At 36.5% G+C, this 21,330-nt stretch overlaps 1 protein-coding gene across 1 annotated transcript in view; it reads right to left on the bottom strand.

The window, feature by feature from the left end:
* The window catches only part of RELCH (RAB11 binding and LisH domain, coiled-coil and HEAT repeat containing), a 153,116-nt gene that overhangs the window by 59,796 nt on the left and 71,990 nt on the right, over positions 1–21,330 (bottom strand). Inside the window, exons 12-16 of the mRNA XM_042780237.1 lie at positions 14,866–14,978; positions 9,428–9,518; positions 6,740–6,811; positions 1,600–1,740; positions 760–924 (exon numbers count right to left, since the gene is read on the bottom strand). Coding sequence (XP_042636171.1) covers positions 760–924; positions 1,600–1,740; positions 6,740–6,811; positions 9,428–9,518; positions 14,866–14,978 — 582 coding nt within the window. The remainder of the gene's footprint in view (positions 1–759; positions 925–1,599; positions 1,741–6,739; positions 6,812–9,427; positions 9,519–14,865; positions 14,979–21,330) is intronic.

Here is a 21,330-nt window from a genome sequence, read left to right on the forward strand (position 1 = left end):
ATATGTGAACTGCTGTATGAAAAGTGAATTTACTCTGTAAATCTTCACCCAAATCAAAATAAAATTTAAAAAATAAATAAATAAATAAATAGATAAATAAAAAGAAATGTTAGTCTCTCTTCTAGCCTCTGAAAGGGGATTTTTAGCACAAAAATTAGATCAAGGAGTTTCTATCATTTCTTCAATTTTTTAAGTTGGAAAGAATGAAACATTCATTTTAAAAAGTGAGGGGTGACTTAACGCTACCAAATTGTACACTCAAATATGGTTAAAACGGCAAATTTCGTGTTATACGTATTTTACCACAATTGAAAAAAAAGAAAGGACTTTAAAGTGAAATAAAAAGTGAGGGAATGAAATACTGCAGTTAGATAAACACAGGTAAAGCAATGCTGACATCTTATAAATAAGAAAGCTTTAAGTCAGACTTTAGTTATCTCTCTAATCTGGGAGCCAGAGCTGATAATTTAATTCAAATATTTAAGTCCTCAGAAAGGGCAAGGCTTTCTGAATAATGTATGAGTTAATTCCACAGAGTGCTAATTCAGCTAAGAAACCCAGATTATACTTTCTACTCTAGCTTTAGCAAAGCAAACTTCCTCCATCTGTCTTGGCTCCAGCCCAACACAATTTTTAACTGGTTATTTATTGGAATGTCCAGTTAAGTAGTAATTTCTGTCCCTCATCCCCAACATTTTTCCAACACAGCTTAGAAGAGACCTTTTAAATTTCTTTAAGTTATATAAAGAAAAGGCTTACCCTGAGAAGTTTTTCAATTTTATTCAGTAGTGTAGGTATAAGATGAGACTGCAAATTTCCAAGTTCTGTTGTCCAAGCAGCATAAGCTGGTAGAAATACTTGATGTGTTGCACTAACCACTCTTTCTGAGGGATCACCCAAGGCCGAGAGCAACAACTCAAAACCCTGCCAACAGGAAACAGGGAAAATGTGCGTTTCTAAAAGAATGAACTTTTAAAAAGCGTAATAATAAATAATAAATATACAATGCAGTAAACTCAGAAAATGATCCTAAGCAAGAAAGCAAGCCACCCATAATCCTACCCTTCCTAGTTTCTTTAAAGAAAATGTTGCACGTCCACTGATGAACAGACCAAAATGGAGCACTAAATTTGGCACGTGTGTTGTGTTGGACAGCTCGGATCCACAGGGTTTTCACGAGCTGACTTTCTGAAGTAGATGACCAAGGCTTTCTTCTCGTCTGACTCCATTTGGAAGCTCAGTTGAAACCTGTTCAGCATCGTAACAACAAACAAGCCTCCGTGGACAGACAGCTGGTGGCTACACAGGAGGTGTATTATCAGGGAAGTGATCCCAGGGCTACTGCACAGAAGGTGAGAATTCTACAACTGAATCATCAGTGCCTCCAATAAACATGGCAAGCTTGCTGCCAATTTTCACATGGCTGTGGCAGATATTGTAAATGAATCATAACACTCTTTTCTCTGACTCTGAAGAACTGAACCCAGGAAGGCAATTCCAACTGATGAAAGTTGGCATACCTGCCATCCCTACAGATTTAAGTGTCTGAATCTGAGATTGGGAGCAAGCAATAAAAAGGGTTGAAGGTGAAAAACGTACCTGTTGATATTTGTCTGGATCATCAATGTATCCCATGATGACACCAAGGCTTTTGATTACAGCTTCCCGAACCAAATCGGCTTTATCTTCTGTTAGCATCTGCTGCAGCATTGAAAGAACCAAGGAGCTACGAATTTCTTTCTGAAAATAACAAGAACATGCTTTATCATTTACTTATAGTACCAACAGAAAAGTACAGAAAATGACACTCCTGAAATCCTAATCCAGACTAAAAACATTACCATTCTGCTGTATTTACTTCAAGTCTTCATTTTTCAAAAGAATGTAACGTTACATACATAGTTAACATAGCAGTCTTCTTTAAGCCCCTTCCCATATCCTCTCTTCAAATATAACAACATCTACCATGAACCTGGCATTAATCTCCTAGTTTATTTACTTTTTACCTTTACTGTGGTGGAAACATACACAACAAGACATTCACCAACATAAGAATTTCCTCATTTATAGGTCAGGAATACTGGTAACATTTTTCATGTTATGCCACCATTACTGCTATCCTTTCCCACCATTAATATTAGAAATGCTTCACCACCACTAGAATAAACTCAATGCCTTGCAAAATAATGCTTTCCATTTCCCCCTCGCTCCTACTGCTGGTAACCACTAGTAATCTTTGAGATTATATTTATTTATATATACATACACACACACACACATAAATATAAAACAAGCAAAGTTTCCTTTTATATATGAACTAAAAAATGCCCTGAAAAAACATTTCTCAAAAGATCTTAAAAGCTCATTTTGTGAGATAGCAGTACATACAATAAGACAGAGATAAAACAGCTTCAGATGGGTATTTGCCATGGCTTCAAACTAATTTTTCCTGGTTCAGTCATGACTAATGATGTAAAACTGGAACAGACCTGAATTTATAAGGAACAATAACTAGAATGGGACAAATTATGGATCAGCACTGTTAGAAACTTAATCTCTATCTTACAAAACAGTCTCTGGATAAGCAGGGTTGGAAATAGTGCCCTACTCAAAGATGGCAGCCAACTGCACTGCTTTGAACGTGTGTTGCTCTCCACAGTCCTGTCAATAACCCAGTGTCCTTCGTCAGGCTCCTGAAAGGCCTCAGTAATCCTCTTCTGAGTCTCCCGTTCCAAGCCTTCGACTCGTAATATTTTTCATCCTGATTATCATCTCATTGCCCCCGAATTAAAAAAATTTGGGTCTGTTCTGATTTTGCTTCATCAGTCATGACTGAACTGGTTTGAAGCCCTGTCATTTGGTGCATACCGATGTGGACTGAAATCAACTGTGGTAACGAGTCTAAGTAGCCACCAGGACCCCACAGAAACAGTCAGGAGGCAGTCAGTGCTCCACCACAACGAAGCACTGCAGAAGTTCTCAGATTTTACTGCTACCAGTCATAGTGCGGTACAAGGCAAGTGGTGATCCAACATGGAAACGTTATTATTATTGTTATACTAATTATTATTAATACTGGTTAGTATTCTAAGAGCAATATGGAACAGTTTACTTATCCTTTGAGAGTGATGCTCACTACTCTCTTGGAACAGTAAGTAAAAGGACACTCTAACACACGTATGTGAAATTTATCACAAGACACTTCAAGTAATTTGATCATGCCTAGTTTCTGGTGAAGATATAAAAAAATAAGCACTCTGATATATATATATGTATACATATATATACACACACACACACACATATGTATATATATGTTCTACTTTTTACCATGATTTGGGTGAAAGTTTATTACACTCATATTTTTGATATAAGTATAAATCTATGCTGTATTGTTTGGAGTCAATTATCACTGTCAAAAAATAAATAAATAAATATGGAAAGAAGCAAGATGTAAAGATATTAATAGTGAGAAATTTTTTAAAAATGCACAAGAACCTATCAAAAGTATTTACTTTCAGGCACTGGTACTGAAATATAGAACAATGTATATAGTATAAGTAATTTGGGATAAGATTTAGGAGCTCTGGTAGCATAGTGCTAACCAGAAGGCTGGCAGTTCAAACCCACCAGCCACTACTTCCATGGTGATACCGCCTTGGAAACCCAAGGAGGGGTTGCTATGAGTCGGTCCAACTCCATGGCACATAACAACAACAACAACAAGGAAATACAAGCTGATATATAAGTAAATTTTGTTTTTCTGGAAAGATTAATGACAAGCTATTAACAGAAGATACCCTTGGAAAGACTGATTAGGGACTATGGGCAGAAAAGGGAAAAGAAAAGAAGTTTTTGATTTTCATTTTATTATCTTCTGTACTACAGTAACATTTATTTTAAACAAGACTGAAAAAAATAATAATTGTTATTAGGAATTGGGACTACGCATTATTCTTTTTTCATTTTTATTTTTTTTCAAACTAGAAAACCCATTTCTTAATTTTGAAAAGAGGAGCTCTGGTAGCGTAGTGCCTAAGGCACTTGACTGCTAACCAGGAAGCTGGAAGTTTAAACCCACCAGCCACTCCTTGGAAGGAAGGTTGGGCAATCCTACTTCCGTAGTGATACTGTCTCAGAAACCCAAGGAGGGGTCGCTATGAGTTGGGTCTTACTCGATGGCACACAACAACAATTTTGAAAAGGAGAATCATTTTACTAATGATTTCTCACTCTTCACAAAAAAATAAGTTAATAGCAAATACAACTCTGTTTTGCACATTTTCTTTTAACGCCCTTTTATAAAATGAGCTTTTATGGCAAGGGTTGGGAAACTCTAAAGGGCTATGGCTCAGCTTTTGGAGCCAGAGTCTCTACTACAACTACATTGCTGTTGCAGTGAAAAAGCAACCACAGAAAATACATAAACAAATGGGCATGGCTGCATTCCGATAAAACTTTATTTATAAAAATCACATGGTAGGCTGGATGGGTCCCCAGGCTGCACTTTGCTAAGCTCTGCTTTATAGTGAGGGGGAAAAAAAAACAACAACCCACTGCCACTGAGTCGATTCCCATCGCAACTCTATAGGACAGAATAGAACTGCCCTATACAGTTTCCGGTAGCATAGTGGCTAAAGCACTTGACTGCTAACCAGAAGGCTGGCGGTTCAAACCCACCAGCCACTCCTCAGAAGGAAGGTTGGGCAATCCTACTTCCGTAGTGATACTGCCTTGGAAACCCAAGGAGGGGTCGCTATGAGTCGGGGTCGACTCGACGGCACATAACAACAACAACAACATACAGTTTCCAAAGCTGGAAATCTTTATGGAAGCAGACTGCCTCATCTTTTTTCCATGAAGTGGCTGGCAGGTCTGAACTGCTGACCTTTGGGTTAGCAGTTCAATGCTTTAACCACAGTTTCCTGAGAGTTCCTTCCTTTAAAACTAAGGCTCTTTAAACTACAGTAACTGTAATGCCACTTCATTCCCTCCATTCTTCCTAAGCCCTGGATCTATGAGAAGATTCTTCAGGAGACTCCTAGCCCAGTGGTTCAGCCTTGTTGATGTCAACACTCTCTTATTGTTTTAAAAATCACTGAGCACCTCAAACACCTTCTATTAGGGTGGGTAATACCTATTGACATTCACCATCTTAGAAATTAAAAACTAAGAAATTTTTAAAACATTGCCAATTATCTTAGAAATAACAATAAACTCATTAAATGTGAACACAAATAACATTTTTTTTTAATGAAAAATAACTATTTTTCAAAGAAATGCCAATGAAAATGAATTTGTTTTTCTATTTTTTGGCAAATCTTTATAATATCAGACTTAGAAAAACACAAGTGGATTCTCTTATCTGCTCTGGATCCAATTTTTGTGACACATTGTTTTGGTTGAAATATTTAATGAAAAGCTGCACTCATGGAAGACACATAGTTGGAAAAGGGAAGAATATTTTAGGAACCTTTTCCAATCAGACTGGATATTTTCCTTTGATTGGACACCAAAACTATGTAAGGAGTAGTTTCTTAAAGGTTAGTTGCGATGTGGAATTTGAAACCAAGACATAGCATATTGAAACTGAACTTTTCAAACTCTGATGCATTAAATTCTATTGTCTATTTTGCACTTTGAATGTCTTACCTCACATATGCATGATTTTCAACATCATGAACTGGTCATTTGGGAAATATTAGACCAGAGTTATGTAGATGTTCCTCACTATGACACATTTCATTATAGAATATTTAAAATCATATTCATTAGTATCAGCATTGATCTCATCAAAAAAGTCTTTCCATACTTAGCTGTCAAACTCATGGTGATGGAAATGAGTTTTCCAAACCTCTGGTTCTCACTTACAAGCTCTAATTTGATCACTGGCAAGAAACACTGTCTACTTGTTTTCCTTGAAGTGACAGGCTTACTTCATTCATTTTCATGAAAATGTCTGCAAAATCCCAAAGTCTTAATAGTTTCTTTTCAGTTGTTCTTCCAAGGAAAATGGGTATCCCATGTAAAAAAGTGGCTAGCTCAGCTCACAGTTAACAATTGCAAAGTGCTTTTCCTGGAGACAACCATCAAACTTCAGTATGAAGCAAATGGGCTTTACATTAGTACTTTCAATTTTGTTACACGGAATACTAAAAAGACACAGACTCAAGGGTCAAGTTGTAATAAAACTAGTAATTACTGGCACACCAAGGTCATTTTTAAGCGAAACTGGCCCTTTCTTTTTCTACAAGAGCACACAGTGAAGAACACAATCACTATTAGTACAGCTGGGTGCCACTACCTTGGTTTGTGTTAAAGCCACAGCAGTTCTGACCCTCACTGCTTTTGTACCAATAGTGCACATGTCAATGCAATGAAAAAAGACAAAATGTCTTATGAGGAAGAACACTGTTTTTACCTCATAGATCCCCTTGAAAGGATTTCAGACACCCTCTGAGGGTCTGCAGGTACATACTTTGAGAATGGCTGATACAGTTTAATATACTCATGCAAAATCAATGGTAATATACCTATCTGTATGCAATGCCATATTGCACCAAGGGTCCTATCTTCTGTAATGTGAGCCTTTTCTTTTTGGCTCATCTTTTTCCTTTATTAGGACAGCATGGCCTAGGAGAATTTGGATTAAAATGCACAAGACACTTAAAAAATGTTTTCCGTATTATCCAAAAATTTTTTTAAAAAAATTTTTTAAGGAAAAAAAGACAACTCTTACAGGAAGGTAAGGTGCTAATGCTCCACACGATTCAGCCACCAATAGTCGTCTTTCTGGATACTTGTGATTAATCTACAGTAAAAAAGAAACAATCAAGTATAAACAACATAGTGTCCTTGCCTCCAAAATTACTTTTCACCATAAATCCTGTTAAAAATATAACAAAGTGTCTTCCTTTTCCATTTCTGGGAATCCCCATGTGGCTATACCTGGACCAGGAATAAGGGAATCAGGGAGAGTCTAAAAATTCAGTCCTAGGGGTCATGTGTTAAAGGAAAAACAAAGATGACAATTTGGTAAGGTGCCTAGAGATTATGGGCTTGCTTAAGATGAGGCTTCATTTGGGTGTCAGGGGAAAGTCAGGATCCTTCCCTACCAGTATTAGTATATGTATATTTTTTGTTTGGAAAACCCAGCATCTAGGTATTATTGATACACTTTGTAATATGTACCAAGAATGACTCACCAGGTCCGTTTTTTTACCTAAGGGATTAAGCAGCAGCAAATCAATCAGTGATTTAACCAGAGCCCTGACTAGTGCTGGGTTTTGTTTTTGGAGGAAGCCGACTTCAATCTCTTCCTCTGCGGGCATATGCGCAATGATGAGTGGCTGCTGTTGTGATGACTACACTGCACTACAACAAAAACAACGAAAAATGACACATACTGGGTTTTGTTCCCATATGTCTTCTTCTTAGAATATAAATCTTTCTTTGACTGGAAAAGAAGTCTATTGGTTCTCATATTCCCATATGAAATGGTGACATAATTCATTAATGTATTGGGTGCCTAAAATTAAGAAAAGAAATTATATAATAATCTACTGGGCAACAAACTGGAGGCAGGCGGCTAGACAGTTCTCCAATATCTATGTCGATTCAGGTTAGTACAGAAGCGGTGGTAGTGGAGATGTTCATAAATGGTATCTCGGAATTAAATTTAATCCAGAAGTGGTTACCTCAAAGGCAGAATGGTCTGAATACCAAAGTATGCTGGACATAAACTTTCTTTTTGCCTTTCTTTAGTTTAGCTCAGTGAATCTCAAAACTAAATTTACACGTAAAACTCAACTGTATCTGTATATATCAGTAATGAACAAACTGAAAATCAAATTAAGAAAATAATTCTATTTATAATAGTATCAAAAAGAATAAAATACTTAGGAATAAATTTAACAAAATTACTGCAGAACTTATATAATGTTGAAATAAGTTAAGGACAATGTAAAGACGTCCTAATTATGGATCAGAAGACTTACTATAGTTAAAATGAAATGCTCCCCAAATTGGAATACAGATTCAATGCAATCCTTACAAAAATCCCAGCTGGTTTCTTTGCAGAAACTGACATGTTGATCCTAAAATTTATATGGAAATCCCAGGGACACAGAATAGCCAAAACAATCTTGAGAAAAAAGAACTAAGTTGGAAGGATTGGAGTTTCTTTTTGGGTGGTGAAAATGTTCAAAATATTGTGATGATTTTAGCTCAATATTTTTTTTTTTTAAAAGAAGAAAATGGAAAAAGAACTATTAGAAAAATCAAATATACACAAGAGTAACCACACAGAGTTGCAAACTCAAAGTTGTGTATGTCACAGTGAAGTTAGTTTTGACTTTGAATGGCTGTAGACTCTTACTTTAAATTACACTGCAATTTATAAATGATGTTATGGATTTTCAAAGGCAATTATGACTAATATAATGTTCACTTTATATACTGAATCTAGATATGAGTCCAGAATATTTTAATGAAAATATAAACACCCAAAGAAATTGGAAACAAGCTCCAAAAGACCATATATTTTAGTGACATTCAGAGCCCAATTTTTTCGTTAAGAATCAGGACTGTGTATTATAAATAAGGCCATGATACTATCTCCCTCAGTAGAAAACCTATCTTTCAAAGACGGATAGCTTCATGACCCAACCATCAAGCCTAGAAGGCCAATGATTCTGAGTTCTTCAAAGAATTTGAAATATTAAAGTTCAATATAAAAAACTATTGTCAGTAAAAATGTGACTTCAATTATAAAAACTTTCTGCATCAAAGGTTTATACATTTTATACTCTATCTATTTATAATACACATAAGAAACAATTTTATTTACCTATCCAAATACACACACATTTTTATTTAACACACTTATACCTCAGGGCTTTTGTATGTGCTGGACCTCACTTCATTCAAGTCTCTGCTCCACTGACACCTACTCAGATAGCCCTTCTCTGACTACCCTTTTCTAAAACAATATCTTCCCTTACCCTGCTTTGTTTTTCTTCATAGTATATATAACTTACTGTGAGATGTCCTGTCATTTACTTGTTCACTTTTATCTCCACAATAGAGTATCTCTGTCTTTTGTTCACCTTTGTATCCTTAGTGTCTATAGTGATACCTGCACTAGAACTAGTGCTTCTTAAGTATTTGCCGAATGAATGGATAAAGCAAAGAATCTTAGGGCACTATAATACCACTGTGGTGGGTTCAAGAGACAGCAGCATAATCAATGTCCCACATAAGTCCTAATGCCATTTGACGGAATATTTAACACAGAATTTACATACCTAATCACCTAAGTTTAAATTAAATGTAAGAGAAATAAATCTAGAAAGTCATCAGAACTCAAAAATACTTTTAAAAACATTGAAAATAAAAGAGTTAGGAAAAACCCAATACAGTTATTTACCTGCTCCCAACACTGTGGTAAAAGCTCAGCTTCTACACGTGTGGGTCCAACATGACGTGCAAATGCCACGCAACCCGTCAGTATCATTTGCCTGGAAAAATAAGACAAATAAAAAGAAGACTTGTATTTGCTTTATTAAGTACAGTTAGGACTGAAGGTTAAAAAGAGATAGCTTTGTAATACCTGTAAAGCTCAGTAATTTTCTACAATCGTATTAGACCTTGCTAACAATGGATTAAGGTGCCACCAAGAAAGTAAGTTCCTTCAGACTAGCTATTCCAGTAGCTGGCAACATCTTCTGTAAGAGATGCTGGGAAGGAACTTGTGTACTGGTATGAAGCTGAATCTTGTAAGCTCCTAATTACCCTCCATACATGTACTCTGACATTATGGCATGTTCAATCCTTCAGTTCCTAGTGAACTTCAGTTTCTAGACACTGAAACAATTACTATTTCCCCAGAGTTTCTAGATTGACAAACTGTGGTATCATATTAGTAGTGAAATGCATTTCTTGTATCAGTTTTTGGTGTTATACCTACAATAACTGTGGTAGGCAGCTTCTGACATGGTGCCCAGTGATCTCCATCCTTTAACATTCATTGCTTTGTGCAATCACATCCCTTTAAGTGTGAGTTGGATCTAATTACTTCTTTCTCATGAACTCAATAACGACCAAAGTGATGGGATGCCACTTCCGAGATTAGGTTACAAAAGACTGTCTATTATGCTAACTTAAAAATTGTGTTTTGTTCATTTGCTATTCATATTACACAGAATACACTTAATCAATTGATTGGTCTATTTTAATAGAACACGATGGTTCTATAAGATGAAAGATTTAAGTGCGGACATTCTTAATTCCTGATATGTATTTGGTGGCGCAGTACCTAAGGCATTTGACTGATAACCAGAAGGCTGGCAGTTCAAACCCATGAGCCGCGCTCCCCAGGAGCAAGGTTGGGCAACTTACTTCCATAGTAATATCTCCCCAGAAACCCAAGGAGGAGTCACTATGAGTCAGGACCGACCCTATGGCAGTGAGTTTGGTTTGATTTTTTGGAAGGTAAGGCTAAAGGTGGGTGCCATAGTTAAGGCGTGGAGTTGCTAGCCAAAAGATTGGCAGTTCAAACCCTACAGCCACTCCATGGGAGAAAGATGTCACAGTCTACTTCGGTCAAGATTTACAGTCTTGGAAACCCCACAGGAGCTGCTATGAGTTGGAACCGACTGGATGACAGTGGGTTTGGTTTTGGTTTTGAAAGGGAAGATGAATAAGTACTTTTGGCCACCAGGTGGCAGCTATGAACCACCAGGTTCATGCAGAGGCTATGAACCAGCTTCTAAGACTAAAGCTTTTGCTTCTCAAATCTAAAAACAGCAAATGTAACAAATGGTATTTAAGTATAAAACTGTCAAGATAAAGAACACTATTTTTCAAGCGTAAAGTAAAATATTAATTTTCCTGTAAGGTAACATCAAATTGTCCTTGGACAGTTTTCAGTTTACAGTGACAGGTACTAATACAATGATTTGATTTAATTTCTCTCACTCCTATCTGTGTAGTATGTGAGCTTCTGGTTACGTCCTGAAAAGGTCCTGTCTCTCCACTTGCTCAGGTAAAGATATTTTGGTAAGAGTAAGAGATGCCTACATACAGTGTCTTACAGTCCATATGACTGCTTTATTCTAAAATTGAAAAGCTCCTCATGCTTAAAATTTTGAGCTTGATTTGTGTTATGACTCATTTTTTCTAATTTTCTAGCATCCTCAGAAGAAATAAAAATTATAATGGTCAAAAAAAAAGTATCGAAATTACATAAAGCAGCGAATAGTAAAGTACAATTCTATTGTTCTGCAACAGAGTAAGCAGAACTAATTTTTTCACTCACACAACAATTAGAACAGAAAACCAGTAACATTTTAACCACATAGTTTTCATCTACCTGGTGCTCAGCCCACCTGCCGACCTGATGCTTTCTTCATGTCCACACCTGCACAGCTTCACTTTCTATTTAAAGGTTTTAGTCTCTAAGGTAGACATCTGTCATTGATGGGCCTGCACGACATCCATTCCCCTTTCCTTCTGAAAAATTACCCTGCTCCGTGCCCCTCCTCCATCACCACACTTAGGAACAATGCATTGCTCCGTTTAGGGAATGTCCTTGAAGAAGTATGGGCCCCACCCTTGGCTGCATGCATGTCACTCAGGACTAACCCTGTATCTCTCTGGACACCCAATAACTGATTTAAGGATAAATCAATGATAGAGAAATTCAGAATACTGAGGAATATTTAGAAGTTCTTAGAAATGGAGTGAATAATAACGATAAAGAAATATTTGAATTAGAAGTTCAAAGAGAGGTAAACCAAGTGTACGCACGTACTCAACATAACAACATAACACACGCACTTACCATGGAGTAAGAATGGACACATTGCTCAATATTGTGAAAGAAGTGTTTCCTGTGTATGGTGGCATTTCTTCTATAATTTATATATAGATAACTATTAAAACCTCAAAAATTTTCATTATTAAAGAGAGACTCTGGAATTTAACTGTTGTTGAGTTCACTGGAACCAACTTTCTGAGGACTATTAACAAGTTTGGTCATATTAAAACAAAAAATGATTTGAATAGAATGCGTAGCCAGTACATGAAAGTGCTATTATAAGGGAAAATTTAAAGGGCTATAACAAACTTCACAGGTGTTCTGGTAGCATAGTGCCTAAGGCACTGGACTGCTAACCAGAAGGCTGGAGGTTCAAACCCACCCGTCACTCTACAGAAAGAAATCTACTTCTGTAGTGATACTGCCTGGGAAACCCAAGGAGGGGTCGCTAGGAGTCAGGTCCGACTTGACGACACATAACAATAACAGCAAACTTTACAGAGCAAAAACTAAAACCAAAAACTCAAACTTACTGCCGTTGTGTTGACTGTGACTCATGGTAGTAACTCTCAGATGTTTTCCATAGTTGGTACAACACTATTCATGCCATCTATGAAGGGACTACTAGTTTTTAAAAATATTTTATAGAAAAGCCAGGGCATAATATATAGGAACATGCATATTTACAATTTGTCCATTATGAATGATAAGCTATCACTGAGGAATTTCTGGAAATTACAGAAACCATGGAAGCTTGGGCAAATAATTCTTCAAACCTACAGGTACCCAGTGACTAGAGTGGTTTATAGATACCTGCATTTTATCTTTTGTTTCCAAATTAGAATATGACATTGTTGTGCTGATAGAATATAAAATAACATGCTTACAAAAAATAAACAATCCCTTTGAAAAACATTAAACGTTTCTCATAGAACTTCTTATTGCTCACTAAAAACCTACTTAATTAACCTATTTCCTTAGTTTTTCTTCCAACCTCAAATATTTTAGTCACACTCTTATTCTATGCCTATGCATTGAGTACTAGATGTACAGTTTAAATAAACATTTTTTCTTGCACAAACTGCATACCTGAATGACCAGAAAACTGTGCCTGTTAAATATGATAAAACACTTGGCCTTTAAATGCAGGGAACATTTCATGCTCTGTGCAACTTGGTAGCTGCTTTTAACTTTAAGTTTAAAATTAAATAGAATTAAAGACATACTTCCTTCTCACTAGCCACATCTCAAGTGCTCAATGACCCTAATAGGGCAGTACAGAGAACACTTCTATCATCGTAGAACATTCTACTACACGGTATGTTTTAAAACTCTGTGCTCTCATTTATACAGAGCCCCTAGACACTGAACCAGGTCCCACACTAGGAAAAGCAGACCAAATAAGACTTGTGGCCTGACTCTGTTGAGAAAGTACATTGTTAAACCTCCCGAAGACCTGGGTGAAAGGAGGCACAACAGGAGCCCACAGTCAAAGTTTGCTAGTTTGCCTCTTTAGTGAAGTGTCAACTGATGTTCGCTCTCCTTTTTCAAGTCGAGGTCTTGGTTTGTTTCTATGGATCTGGATGAACTCTTTGCATTAAGAACATTAATCAGATATGACATTAAGTGGCAAATATTTTTCCTAGTTTGTTACTTGCCATTTAAATTTAGTTAAATTTTAAAATAGAAAAATATTTTGTTGTATTTTTAGTGAAAGTATACACAGCAAAAGAGGTTTTCATTCAACAATTTCTACATATTATAATGTTCAGTGATGCCAAAGGTCCACAAGTAAAAAGGCACAGTTCTGATATTACCAAACAACATGGCAGGCCATTGATTCAACTCTATTAGAAGTCCCAAGATCAGCAGAGCATGGCAGGCTGCTGAATGATGACTCAGCTACATGCAGGGTCCAAGTGTGCCAAAGAGCTGGAGACCTTCCTCAAAGCTGCTTCTTATACACTGGAAGCAGACCACATCCCTAAAACAGCTACTTCAGCTGCTCTAGCAGATTCCACCATGGAACTGATTGCCAGTCTCATCATGGGGAACAACTACATCCAGCTGCCCCGCCACTCAACCAGGCCCAGGCAAGCTGACACACAACCCTATCTACCACAGGACCCATTAAAAACAGTGTATGTGGGCAGTTCTGGTTAGGCTTCTCTAAATATCTGTGTCTCTGAGGGAGATCAAAGCTCTGACTTGGGAACGAACATCAGACTGCCCAAGGGCCACAAGGCATGCTTCACTTTTCTGTGATGTGTCCTTTCTACAACATGTCACATCTGGAGCACAGAGGAAGAGCTGTCTTCTAGTCAATATATAACTTTCCTGGACCACACATCTGGCACCCGTCACCCACGTACTGTTTGCTCCCTCATTATTGTGAAGGTCTGGATATGACCTAATCACTAACTATTAGGAAACTCTTTTCTAGTAGGAATGAAAGAAGCATTGAATTGAAGACCTACTGTTTCAAATCAGAAATAACTATCCTGCAATTTCAGAGAGTAAGATAACATGTGTATATGTATTTTTTTTCGCAAGGCAAAGAACTGTATTTAGGTTTGAATTTGTGCAGCCTATGACTGCATAAGCTTGGTAATGTGCAGAAATAAAAATTGGACCGATAGGTACATATTTTAAAAGAAACTAAATACACTAAGAATAGGTATAAAATCCCTTTTCAAAGTTTAAAACAATACAAGTTGTCAGTAACTGTAGTATAAGAACCCTTAGCAGAACCTGTACTTATTTTATACGCCATTTTAGTTTAGGTTTTACTTATTATCCATGACTTAAATATCCCACAGTGAGTTCACTATCATCAGCTTAGTGTTGGGGTAAATTCCAGATCACCTTAAAAAAAAGAAAGTGAGGAAGGAAGAAAACTTGACTTTTCAAGTGATACTATAATGGTGGAAAATTCCAGTGTCACTTAAGTGGATTACTGGAAAGGAATTAAATTAAAACACTAATCTTGATGGCAAGTTCATACAAGTCAACACTGTATTGGTTTCCAATCAAGCACTCACACCTACCTCTGCTCATCATCTGGCCTCTTGATCAAATTGAAAAGTATGTGGAGAAGCTGATCTCTCTCCTTAGGCTCAGGATGCAGACATGCTGTACACAGTATGAGGGGGATCAACTCCTAAAGAAATATGAGGGAGGAAAAATTCAAAGTAAAAATACGTTGCGGAAATTCTTTTCCCCCCCCCAGAGTATTCTTAAATGGAAATTTAAAGTGAAACAAACCTAAAGAACAAATTTTAATTCTGTAAGGTTGATAACTCAAACGAAAACAGTAAGTGTTGACTATAGAGCAGGTACAAATAACAATGTAAAGAAGTTACTCAAGATTCAACTGACCTTGTTTTTTTAAATTAAATCTGGCACCTCCCAACAGCTCACTAGCTTTTATACTAAATAACATTACATGATGTGATAAGGTGATATATTAATTTCAAATTATGTTTTTCCATGCCATCAAGTCGATTCCGGCTCACGACTACCCATGTGTGTCAGAGTAGAACTGTGCTCCACATGGCTTTCCATGGCTGATTGTTTTGAAGGTAGATCACCAGGTCTTTCTTCCAAGGTGCTCTGTAATCTTTGTTAGCAGTGGAGCACATTAACCATTAGCAAGCTCAGGAACCCCCGTAATTTGATTTTTGAAAGTCTTTTTAAAGAAAAACTTGTAGAAGGTCATTATATTTCAAAACATAAAAAATAACAGTAAATAAGGACAACTCTTTCCATTCCCACAAAGTTAATATAAATGTCTCTCCAAAGATTAGATATAATCTAATAGTTTTGTATCCTCAGACCTAGCCCATTGGTTAACTGAAAAGACTGTTTCCACTATCTCCACAGGTATGGAAATGCTCTCAGTACTACTACAGGCTGTCCCTAGAAATATTTTATGTTCAGATGGAAAATTTTAACCATATCTCATTTGTAGTACACTCAACATGCAGAGGTAAGTTCAATATTTTACAGGAACATGATAGTTACAAGTGTATTTCTCTCTTCTAAAGAAATATTTGAAAGTTAATTAAAGTTGCTTCACATATTAGATAACACTCTAAGATAACATTCTTAACACTAAAATATATTTAAAAGACAGTAAATTTTTAACTTTGGAATGGATTTTCAAACTTAAGGAGAATCAAAATCTAACAGCAGCAAAAAAAAAAAAAAAAATTGGAAATAAATCCTCTAAGTTATAACAGCAATATTTTTCAGATATTTCAAAGAAATAACTGATGTGATGAGAAGGAAAGACAGACTAGTACTACTTCTCTTCTCTTCATAATCTACCTCCCTGCACACCAGAAAGTGCTAGCACGTTTAAAATAGGAATTGAGTATGGTATAGTAAGGAATGACACCCTGAAGAAAAGCACAGATGAAAAGTCCACACTGTCAGAGAAATGCCTTCACTTTTTGAAGATGCTGCCTTAGAAACCGATGATATGATTTGTAGGTGAGATGGAAGCTTGAAGGCATGGCTAGAAGTTTCTTCCTATTGTTTCTAAAATCTTTGTATGCTATTTTTAAATGATAATTACCTGGTACACACCTAAAATTTGAAGGTGCAAAGATGTCAATAATAAGAGCTAAGAAAACATTTAGAGAACCAGAAGGAATTAAACACTTTTACTCTGTCCTTTACAACCTTCCTATTTGGATACCTCTTTAGGTTTTAGATTAGTGAATAACTGAAGAGCAAATGAAATAAACAATAAAAGCAGAAAGTAACTGAACAGGAGACCAAACATATATTGTTAAGTACTATTTTCACAAGAGACTTAATGAGATGGTAGGTAGAGATGATTTTATAAGAGAATATCAACATTCTCTCATAAAACGTTAAAACTTTGTTTGCTTTAGGTACTCAATAGTATCAGGCTAGGAGACAGCTAATACTAAGGACAATTGGAATCCTCAGTTGAGTCCCTTTAGTCTAAGGGGCAAAATCCTAAGGACCAACGTTACTAACAAGAGAGCTAAGCCACTGTATCATCAGGGTACCCCACTTGAGGTTGAATGACAAGCTGTTACTCCAGAAGGCACTAACAAAGGGAGAAAATAACCCAATGCATGAAATGCAAGAAAAGTCCTAAAACTGTACTTGTACTTTCCGTCACGTCGGTTCTTTCTCTCTTGGGGGCTTTCTCCCTTCCCTCCTAAGCCCTCTTCTTGTTCTCCTTCTGTCTCCATCACAGAATACACTTCTTACATTATATTCCCCCATTCTCTTCTTCATCTATAGCTCTTAAAAAATAAAATCTTTACCATCTTTCCCTCAAAAACAAGCTACCAAAACAACTGTGGTATGGTTGACTTCTTCATGCTGTTCATATTCTTTTTTTCATCAAAAGAATCAAAAAGGAAGTTTGTGTCATACATTAACAGGGACACTCTCTGAACTGGAATATTGGCTATGAATGTGCCCAACTCAAAGTACTGGCTCAGGAGGTACAAAAGTTGCTGTCTCAGTCATCATCTCAGAACCACAGAACCTGAGCAAAGCCACCAATTTCTCTCATCTTCACCATGCCCACCTGAAACATGGAGAGACTAAGAAGAAAGGAACACATATTTTGCAATTTCCTTGTATACTGCTAACAGAACCATCAGTTTTCCTTTAGAGCTCAAAGTTGGCCTCAAAAATCCTCCTCACAGCACTCCCAGGAGCCATTACCAATCAATAAACTGACACAAGGGAGGAAAACCACTTCTCAGCCTTGTCCCCATTATCTCGTTAAGTGTGTGAATAATTCAGGACTTTCTTCCATCCATTCTTCTTTTAATTTTGGATTTTTGAAGAAAAATACTTTCCACTTTTATTAATCAAGGCTTGGTGGTGTAATGCCTAAGGCATCTGACTGCTAACCAGAAGGCTGGTGGTTCAAACTCACCAGCCACTCCTTAGAAAGAAGATTGGGCAATCTACTTCCGTAGTAACAGGCCTTGGAAATCCAAGGAGGGGTCTCTATGAGGCAAAGTTGAGTTGACGGCAGTGAGTTTTGGAGCAATAATTTATATTACCATTTGCTTTTATTTCTTGCTGACAAAAACAACAACACCCTGGAAGTCACTGCCAATAATTTCTGGTTGGTATTCTATGCCAGGGAGAACTGGGCATGTCCTGGTACATTATGGCTATGGCAATTACAGTGCCGTGTGCAGAACAGCTCCAGATGGTCTCCGCTGATAAACAGCACAGAACTGAGAAGAGGTCCAATAAGTGATGGTGGAAAAAAGTAGAAGCAATCATCTGTTCCTGACAGCTAAAGATTTTAATTGTTAACTTAGGACTGTCCCTACACATCCTAATTCTGCTATTATTTATTTCTTCATAATTTCTTTTTGTACCAGTCTTGAAATCATGATTTCTCTGAGTATATATCAGTTGTTTTATAAATTCACATTTACTGATTGTGGATTCATCTCTTTCAAGTCTCAGGAGCACTAATCAGAATTCCTAAGACTGCATTTACCATTTTCATACTATTATAAGTTTATAGACTTGAGTGAGTATTCTCTATGGAATCATTTCTCCTAAATGAAGAAGTCTAGTCTTTCAAATCTTTGCTTGTAATTTTGAATTCAACGTTTTTATTATTTTCTTCAGAAGACAAAGAGACAGACTTCTAAAAATGTTCTGAAAGAATAAATACAAATATATATATTTTGTATAACAGGATAATGTTAGATATCAATTCTAAAAGTTAAAGAAATTTACACAGGAAAAAATTCTTAAGCATATAAGATTTGCTGTTTAATGTTAATAAATATTACAATAATAAATGACAATGGTGAGAAAATACTTATAGCTTTGGTAAGAATATAACCAAAAGCTCGATATTTTTTTTCCCTAGAAAAAAATTTAAAAGGCAGATGTATCCATATTTCAAAGAACAAGAATTTCATAACATCTGGGACAATATACCACAAATTTGTATTGAGGTGAATTATACAACTGATAGCCTTCTGATCACGAACAAGTAAATTAATGTCACGAACAAAGAAATTCTAACACGAGTTATTCCAACACTTAATCATCATTCTAGAAAGGCTTTTAGAATTCATTAATCTAAGGCGCTTCAAATGGAAGTTGGCACTCTACCCAAGTAAATGCCTTTTGCTTAAACTTATTTTGACTTTCCAATTTTAATAACAAAGTTAGATCTCTCTATAAGAAGGAACTTCTGCCCTCCAAAACCTAAGCTACCCAGGGAATTTTGCACAAAATCCAATAGAAAAGGCTTCTAGCATTTCAGGGATCCTATTGCTTTTACAAGTAAAACAAAAATGATTTCTAATGATAGTAAAGGAATGTTTTCAGAGATCCTAAATCTCCTTATTAGAGATTTTTACATTTTATTAACACTTTAACTTAATTTTCTTACTGTTATAACAAACTTTTGAAATATTTCATTTTTCTAAGAGTTTCTCACTTGAGAATTCTAAGTCTTGAAGAAAAATCAATGAGATTAGGATGTTCTATAAATCGGAAGGAAGGTTAGGCAATCCACTTCCGTAGTGATACTGCCTCGGAAACCCAAGGAGGGGTCACTATGAATCAGATCCGACTCTACAGCAGTGCATGCATTTTTCTGATCTATAAAAGCCGGCAAAAAAGCATCTGAAACAGTGGGAGTTATTAGATGCTGGGGGATGGGAGGGAGAAATGAAGTAGGAAATGAGATCAGAGAAATTTTAACATTAAAAAAAAATAGAAATGTTAGTAAGATAGTGCCTCCAAGATTTGAAGGAAATTTAAAACCTAAAAGGAAGAAGCATTACCTTTTTATAAGATGCCAAGATACAAGACTCAGAGTAAAAGTACAAAACTACTGTCCCAGAAAGGCAACACAGTACGCTGCTGGTGTTAGGTGCTGCTGAGTCGGTTTTGACTCACAGTGGCCTTATTTATGTCCAACAGAACAAAACCCTGCCCAGCCTGTGCCATCCTCACCATCGTCGCTATGCTTGATCCCATGATCACAGCCACTGTGTCAGACCATCTCCTTGAGGGTTTTTCCCCTTTTCTTGCTGACTCTCTACTTTACCAAACATGATATCCTTTCTCCAGGAACTGGTCCTCTCTCTGACAACATGACCAAAGTACAAGAGATGAAGTCTGGTCATTCTTACTTCTAAAGAGCATTCTGGCTGTACTTCTTCCAAGACAGATTAGTTTGTTCTTCTAGCAGTCCATGGTACATTCAGCATATTAGTTTGTTTTTCTAGCAGTCCATGGTACATTCAGCATACATGAACACAACAACTCAAATGCATCAATTCTCCTGTGTTCTTCCTTACTCATTTCTGAGCTTTCACATGCATATGAGGGCACTGAAAATACCCTGGCATGGGTCAGGTGCACCTAAGTTTTCAAAGTGGTATCTTTGCTTTTTAACATTTTAAAGAGGTCTTTTGCAGCAAATTTGGTTGAAGTAATATTTCATTTGAATTTCTTGATTGCTGCCTCCATGGATGTTGATTGTGGCTCCAAGTAAAAGGAAATCCCTGACAACTTCAAACTTTTCTCCATTGATTGTAACGTTGCTTATTGGTCCTGTTATAAGGATTCCTTTTTATTTTTTTTTTAATGTTGAGGTGTAATGCATACTGAAGGCTGTAGTCTTTGATTTTCATCAATTAAATGCTTCTAGTTTTTTCACTTTCAGCAAGTAAGGTTGTGTCATCTACATATTGCAGGTTGTTATTGAGTCTTCCATCAATCATGGTGCTGCATTCTTCTTCATATAATCTAGCTTCTTGGATTATTTGTTCAGCATACAGATTGAATAAGTATGATGAAGGATACAACCCTGGCACACACTCTTCCTGATTTTAAACCATGCAGTATTCCCTTGTTCTGTTTAAATGACTGCCGCTAGGTCTATGTAGAGGTTACACACAAGCACAATTAAGTGTTCTGGAATTCCCATTCTTCACAATGAAATTCATAATTTGTTACAATTCACACAGTCAAATGCCTTTGCATAGTCAATAATACACAGGTAAACATCTTCCTGATATTCTTTGCTTTCAGCCAAGATCCATCTGATATTAGCAATGATATCCCCCTTCTTTCTTGCCCTCTTCGGAACCAACTTGCATTTCTGGAAGTTCCATGTCAACATATTGCTGCAACCACTTCTGAATTATCTTCAGCAAAATTTTATTTATGTGATATTAATTATATTGTTTGATAATCTATGTATTCTGTTGGATTGCCTTTCTTTGGAATGGGCATAAAGTATGGATCTCTTCTAGTCAGTTGTCCAGGTAGCTGTCCTCAAATTTCTTGACATAAGTAAGTGAGCACCTCCAGCATTGCATCCATTTGCTAAAATATCTCAGTGGGTATTTGGTCAGTTCCTGGAGCTTTGATTTCACCAGCCCCTTCAGTGTAGCTTGGACTTTTCCCTTCAGTACCACTGGTTCTTGATCATATGCTACCTTGTAAAACATTGACCAATTCTT

Source organism: Orycteropus afer, unplaced genomic scaffold (assembly GCF_000298275.1).
Source record: "Orycteropus afer afer isolate SDZICR_OR568_19922 unplaced genomic scaffold, OryAfe1.0 scaffold00029, whole genome shotgun sequence".
Taxonomy (NCBI): domain Eukaryota; kingdom Metazoa; phylum Chordata; class Mammalia; order Tubulidentata; family Orycteropodidae; genus Orycteropus; species Orycteropus afer.